The sequence below is a fragment of the Aulonocara sp. 'chitande type north' Nkhata Bay genome, linkage group LG7, assembly GCF_057382095.1.
Source record: "Aulonocara sp. 'chitande type north' Nkhata Bay isolate Kocher_YH1m ecotype deep benthic linkage group LG7, A_spYH_male_GT1.1, whole genome shotgun sequence".
Classification (NCBI taxonomy): Eukaryota; Metazoa; Chordata; class Actinopteri; order Cichliformes; family Cichlidae; genus Aulonocara; species Aulonocara sp. 'chitande type north' Nkhata Bay.
In genome coordinates, this window is record NC_141350.1 from 35,914,503 (window position 1) to 35,921,745 (window position 7,243).

At 38.4% G+C, this 7,243-nt stretch overlaps 1 protein-coding gene across 1 annotated transcript; it reads right to left on the bottom strand.

Annotated features, from left to right (window-relative positions):
* Nucleotides 1-203: 203 nt before the first annotated feature.
* On the bottom strand, nt 204-5,038 carry gfi1b (growth factor independent 1B transcription repressor). The gene is made up of 7 exons (XM_086302490.1): nt 4,864-5,038; nt 4,565-4,665; nt 4,077-4,256; nt 2,474-2,688; nt 2,185-2,322; nt 1,624-1,789; nt 204-795 (listed from the first exon to the last, which is right to left on the bottom strand). The coding sequence occupies exons 2-7, from the start codon at nt 4,656-4,658 to the stop codon at nt 617-619; spliced, it is 972 nt and encodes a 323-aa protein (XP_086158616.1). The 5' UTR covers nt 4,659-4,665; nt 4,864-5,038; the 3' UTR covers nt 204-616.
* Nucleotides 5,039-7,243: the final 2,205 nt, after the last annotated feature.

The window sequence follows — 7,243 nt, forward strand, 5'->3', positions numbered from 1 at the left end:
GAGAGATTTCCACCTGGGGCCTGAGTCACAGTTTCATCCTGTATGTGTTTCTAACTATGAAAAGCAGAATAAACCAGTCAGGAAGGGAAAGTATGTTACAATGTTCATCACACTATGTGTGTATTTTACTGTGGGGTGACAAAGGACCAAGTATTATATTTTGCCTCATTCAAAAACAACAACCACAGACATTTGAGATTGCTTCAATATTTATTGGACTCTAAGCAATGGAACATTGTAACACTGCAACAACACAATGAAAAGTGCATCAGAATAAACATTCATTCATATCTTGAAAGATTTCTTTCAATGTAACTTACATAGTGCCTTTTAACCTTAACTGGGTTCTACTGAGCACTTCATAATGTGTTTCTCATGTGCCCATTCACAGTCACACACAGCTGCCGTGCAAGATGTTTGTAGGCCAAGAGGATCTTCCCCAAGGACACCTCAGCATTCGAAGGGGTCAAAGGCTGAGCCCTCAACCTTGTGATATGTTAAGAAAATGCTCTACCAGTTGAGCTACAGCTTCCCCCAGTGTCAGCATATTGTTAAATATTATTTATCACACAGGTTAAAAAACAACAACAACAACAAGAAAGAAAACACTTCCTCTTCAGTTTATGCCATGCTGGCTCTCGTGGTGCCTGCGCAGATCAACCTTGCGTTGGAAGCCCTTTGAACAAATGTCACACCCGAAGGGCTTAAATCCTGTGTGTTTCCGGCTGTGTGTGATCAGGTTGGAGCTTTGGCTGAAAGCTTTGCCACAAACTTGGCATTTGTGAGGTTTTTCACCTACAAAAAGAAAATGAAACACACAGAAGAACACATGCCGTAAGAAATCTACACCAGGGATATCAAACTCATTTTACATCATGGGCCACATACAGCCAGCTTTCGTCTTATGTGGATTGGACCAGTGAAACTCCCCTTTCTGTCAGTTTAAACAGCATTTTACAGGAGAAAAAGAAGCACAATGTCCACGATGCATCTCAGTTTTTCTACATGAGAAAGAAATACTGCTGGAGTGAATGAAGGAAATCTGTCAGTACAATTAAGTAGCTCACTCCCCACAACTCCCCAAATCCAAAATGTATGCCCTTATACATATTTCCCAAACCTGTCAAGTGGGCCAGACTGGAGTCTTTGCCAGGCCAACTCTGGCCCCTGGGCCTTAAGCTTGACACCCCTGATCTGCACAATCAAAACTTGGACAATTTTCAAGTGATTTGTATAAAACTGTTATAGTTTTCTTTTCACCGCTTTGGTAAAATCAGGTTTTCCAACATTACCAAAAATGGTGCCAAGCGTTTTCGTCATACAGATAACGTTTTTCATTAAAACCATGAGAGAAGAATCAGGCCATTGTTCAGATTTGTCAGAGACATACTGGCAACAAATATAAACTAAAGTTCCTTTTACAGAGCTCTGTGAAGAGGAAACCCAGATATGCAAATCAACAGGATATTTGTTTAAGCTTCTTTTTTCTGATTTATCAGCAGTTATATTACTCCTAGAAATAGTCCCTACATGCTTGACCTGGAAAGCAGGTGATTGCTGAAGATGGATCATATGCAGGGTCACACTGATGGTCACAAACTGTGAGAATGTTAAGACATTTACCAGTGTGTATGTAGGTGTGCTTTTTCATATCAGATTTCTGATGAAATCTCTTGCCACAGTACTGGCAGGGGTAAGGCCTGGTGTCGGAGTGGATAAGCAGGTGTGTCGAGAGCGTGGATGAACGCTTGAAGGATTTGCCGCACATCTTGCACTCGAAACTTTTTTCCTGATCAAGGACAAAGACAAAAAAAGTGAGGCACAATAATCAGTTAGTGAATAAATGTCAGAAAAAAATTTGTCTTTAAAAGTTCATTCCAATAATTTTAGTAGATTTTTGGGATCTTTTGATGGGGAAAATTGTAATAAAGGAAATGTATATGTTCACATTTCCTTCATTGTTTCTACTTTAAATGATCAAGAGCATTTTACGAATAGGAACTATAGTTGTGTTCACTAAATGTAAGCATGAATCTTGAAAGCTGTCAGCATATCAGACAAGTAGAGTAAAAAACTGAAGCCTAATCCACACTAAAGATTTAAAGGCCAAGATGTGTTGTCCTCTGCATATTCAGGTCCCTAAACTCTTTAAACACTGAAATAATTCCTGCTTCGTCAGTATACCTGAGAGTGGACGTTCATGTGCTGCTCCAGGCTGACAGCATGACCAAATGTTTTTCTGCAGATGCTGCAGCCAAACGGCCTCATTCCACTGTGAGACCTTCTGACATGAACCTCCAGTCCATGGGAAGTTGAAAATACCTAGAACACAGTTTGCCCATAATTGCACTCGTCAGTGGAGTCAAAGTGACAAAGTGAAAGCCGTGAAATATGTCTGCACCTGACATAACAGCTTCGCGAGCTGCACAACCAGTTTTAAGCCTTTGATCTTGGCCTAAGCTGCGGTACCTACCTTGTCACAGGTGATACAGTGATAGGTGTTCGAAGAAGGCGAGTAGTGAGTGCTGCAGTCTAGAGGCTGCTGAGGCTGAGGACTACGGTTGATGTTGGTGCTGTACAGGTTACTGGCATGCTGCAGCACTGTGGGGCTGAAACTCATCTGACGGAGCTTGTAGGAAGGAGACAATGTCTCCCAGGCATAAGGTTGGAAGTCAGCCAAGTGAGGCTCTAAAGGGCGCACACATAAGAGACAAAAAAAAAGCATATCTTATCTTTGTTATAGATGCCTTTTTAAAAAGTTTGCATCAGGGGTGTTTATCTAGTAGCACAATTTTTTCAGTGTGATGGTACAAGGTTTATGAAGACTGAGCTGGGGTTCATTGGAAATAGTTTAAAAAGGCTTGAAAATTGTTTGAAATTCAGCAAGTTCTAATGATTTTAACTGTGAATAGACCAATAGTCTCTAAAAGCATGCATCAGATGACATGGCTGCCACGTAACAACAGTACACATATGTTGGATTCTTTTAGGTAGCAGAAGTTAAAAAGCTTCAGCTAACCTAAAATTCAACTAATTAGAAAATAGTTGGCAGTGAAGCAAACCACTGTAAGACATGAAAGGGCCAATCCAGCCTAAAAATATATTGCTTTATATCTGTTAAATCACACCCATGTCATTTTTTTCTCAATCTCGTAGATGTAAACATAAGGCTATAATTCTATTTCAGCATGAAAGCATGAAATATTACTGTTTTTCCTTATAGTATTTTTCTTGAAAACAAAAAGGATCCTGTACATTAAAGGTGTACATATCTGTTTCTTATTTGGATAAGATGTAATGCAAAATTGAGTGGAATGCCAGTGCAAACAGAAACTTCTACACATGAAAAACAAAGCCAAGGTGGAAGTGCTGGATACCTCCTAGCATGAAAAACATGTTTAACAACTGATATTAAAACTTTATGCTGACAATGGAGCTGAATATTTTTACAGTGCATTCACCTATATACTGGGGTTAACTGGACTGCTGTCCTGACACACAGACAGCTTTTGTGATGTTAGTGCTTTTTCATGCTCATTAATGGAACAATTTTCTTTAAAAAAAAAAAAAAAAAACACTTTTATTTATCCCTTAAGAGTAAATCTTTTTCAGAGTAGACTTGGCCAAGACTGCACACCATTACAATGTTACAAAATAAAAATCAAATTACCTCAAAACACATCAAACCAAATATTATGTCAGAGTCAAAATAATACAAAAACTAGGTCCAGCTTATGAATAGCAGTTACACTCTTCAGTTACAGCAGTCTGATTAATAATCTGATTGATAACCATGTGGTACAGACCAAAGAGTTTCTACTTTAGGTTTTGTGAGTGAAATTAGTGTTTTGTTAGTTAGCTACTCAGTCTAAGGGAATAACCTTTAACCCTTTTTCAACCCGAATATGCAAATCTTTAATAAAGAAATAAATATATAAAACTGTGGTCAAAATGCCAACTTTGAAGCTTTAAAATGCTTTCCAAAACTAATGGGCCACGTCTACTTCCACCTCTGATATGCAGTCTCTATTCCAGCCTAGTCTTTTGACTTCCAGATGGCAAGTTTTTAAACTTACCTGGCAGGTAGTACGGCTGTGTCTGAGTCATGAGAGGTCTGCTTGGCTCTGGGTGAAGCGGTAAGGGACATTCAAGCTCCGGTTCCTCCTTAGTAAGTAAGCGGGGGGCTTCAGGGGAAGATTGCCCCTCTGACTTAGGCCTGTCTGAAATGTCTGTGGTCTGAACGGCTGCTGGGATTTCTGCAAATCCAAAACAAAGTGAAGTTCGGTTGATTAGAGAGAAAGTAAATCTAAATTAATATCTTCTTTTGTTCAATTAGGTATTTTCTTTAATAAGAAAAAGCAACAAATAACATCAGAAGTTTTTTTTTTTTAATTTTTAATTTTTAATTTGCAAAACAAATAAAAATTTGTTTAAGACGGCAAGGAGATTTGGGGTTGCGATAAAAAGCAGTTACATCCCGCAGCAGTAATTTCATTTAATTATTTTAATAGGGCCCCGTTCTTCACCTATTCAGATCAACTCACTTCTTTTTTTAAAGACTTACCAGATGTTGCGGAGGCCTCCGAGTCATCTTCATCGAAATTTTTTTGCCTGTAGGAAGTGAACTTTTTGCTTCTTACCATAAACGACAGAGGCATGGTGATCCTAGACCGGAAAAGTATAATAATTAAAAATAATTTCTTTTTTAAAAAGGTGATGCTTTTACGTAGGCTTTTACGTCAACGTCAAGAGTATAACAATAAATAAATACACTTAAACTCCCGGAAATTCTCCTCTTATTTGAATTTTAATGATCTCAAAGCTTCACATGAAATGATTTCAGTGCGTCTAATTATTTCATACCGTTAAAAATCCGCGAAGATTAGGAAAAAAGAAAAAGTCCTCCTGCTGATTTTGTAGCTCCTCGCAGCTTCTAGAGACGAAAACAAACGCAAACGGGGAGAAAAATAACCCAGTTAATATTTCCTTTTTTCCTGGAAGAAAAACAAGTTTCAGAGGAGAGATGCGTCGATTCCAAAAGTCTTTGAAAAGCAGTGTAAACCTATCAGGTTTATACCTCCCGCTCATCCCCCCTCCCTGATTTTCAATCTCGCAGCGGAATCTGACTGTGGTTTTAGCCAATGAAAAGGCCAAACGGCAGGTGGAAATTTGCTTAGAAAAACACAGGGCCTTAGGAACAGTTATACAAAGCACACAGTACTCACAGGACCAAAAACAACAAAAAAATGCCGGAACTAAAGGTAAAATATATGTGCAGTAGGTTTACAGGCAAAAGACCAATATAGTGATATGCTCGGCGAATTATTATTTGTTTCTTTTTTTAAAAAGGCTTTTAGACTTCGACCGTCACCAGCAAAGCAAAACCAAATTCAGCTAAATAAAAAAAAGCTTAAAATAATAAATATAAACTGGAATTTGAAATTACAAAACGAATTAATTTAATAAATAAATATTTTCATCGCTCCGTGTTTGATTTACAGGATTTAATTGCAGTAAAGATGTATGATTGCGTGCAAGATTTAAACGGCTAAAAGATCCTATGAGATTGTAGGACCTCCAAAGATACACACACCAAACCAGTCCGGAGATTAACCGTGTTGACTCTTTTTGTGTACTTTTATCGAAGCTTGTCTTTATTCGTGTATGACAGATTTCCCGGCAGTCTGTTTTAGATTCACACAAGAGGAGGTCCGAATGACAGGAGACCTATAATGTGAGAGGTCTGGGCTTTTCTGGTTGAAATGAAAATATCAGCTTATTAAATCGCATAACTGTCGTCAGATTAAAGGAAGGAGGGAGAAAACGTTTTGTGGAGAAGGGCGAGAAATGCGAGCGCGCCATCTTGTGGATAACGTGTGCATTTTCAATGAGGATCATATATTTTTATTCGGATGTTACAGTTTTTCTCGATTGGCTTGGCTCATTTCTTGAAACCGAGATGACACTCTCAAAACCATAAGGTCATTTGGCCAAACAGTCTTACAGTTCTGCCCAACATTATAGCTCACTAGCAAAATCAAATATCTGTCCCCAAACTCTTCGTCCATGCTTCAAAAGCAGATTCCTTTTCCATATAAAAGGCCAGTACAGTCAAAATAGCACAGATCCTTCTCAAGTGCCTTGGCACATGTGCATTCATTTAGTGTTTTTGTCAAAATAACCTGGATGGTTTAGCACAACACCATGGATCCCCTGCAAAAGCTCATATCTCTCCCAAAAGAGTTTATCCATGTGTCAAAACTAAATATCCTTCCCATATAAATAGTCAATGCCCCCAAAATGCATTATACCTTTGGCATTGTTTAAGCACTGCAAGTCAAAATGCTTAGACGTTTTGTCACTGAGGCACAGGTCTAGCAACAGAATACCACTATGAATAAAACTAAAAGATTTTACAATAAAATCAGCCTCCAATAAACCACTCATACTCAAGGAAACTGTAAACATTGTCATTCGTACAAAGAAATGTTAACATTAGAGAACATACTGTGAAAAGAAAACATATACAGGATTCTGTAAATGTGAACAGTTATAAACACAAACAAAAAACAAAAAAACCCCACAAATAACCCTAGCCTACCATACTGTACATAAAGTTTCAGAACTATAGTACAGTAATATTTTCAGTGGTCGCCATTGTCACCCTCTCTTTCCTGGCCACCATCCTCATCCCCCTGGCCATCGACGCACTGCTCTCTGTCAGAGTTTCTCTCAAATGGTACCCTGTAAATCTGTTTCATGGTCATCTGATGTTTCTTCAATACCCGGTCTATTGTGGAGATGCTGATAGAGTTTATATTTTGGAACATTACATTGTCTAGCAGGATTGCATTACGAATCTGTCTCAGTGTGATGGCATTATTTGCAATGACCATGTTGCATATTTCTCGTTCTTGTTGTTCATTTAGAAGTTTTCTTCTGCCACCCACTTGAGGCTGTCGTCCAATCCTAGACATACAAGTCAAAGGTCAACACTGTAAATTTGTTATGAAATGAGTTACCAATGTAATTGTACTGCTGTTTTATGGTACTAAAAGTGTGATGCACTGCACAGTGACTGGAATACTATTCACAGTATTTTCTCCATTTGTTTTCTTTGTCATTGTTATAGTATCATATGACATCACATGAAGATATTACAGTACTCTAGGCCTACACACACACCAACACTGAATAGTTCAATAGCATAGTTCTGTACCTGTTTGCCCTGCGAAAGGTTTGG

Bases quoted from the DNA above. Each gene is read 5' to 3' on its own strand.
- gfi1b (XM_086302490.1), bottom strand. From the start codon at position 4,658: ATGCCTCTGTCGTTTATGGTAAGAAGCAAAAAGTTCACTTCCTACAGG. The intron at 2,689-4,076 runs GTAAGTTTAAAA...TGCGCCCTTTAG, and splicing joins ACAGCCGTACTACCTGCCAG to AGCCTCACTTGGCTGACTTC. The intron at 1,790-2,184 runs GTATACTGACGA...GTCCTTGATCAG, and splicing joins ACATGAACGTCCACTCTCAG to GAAAAAAGTTTCGAGTGCAA.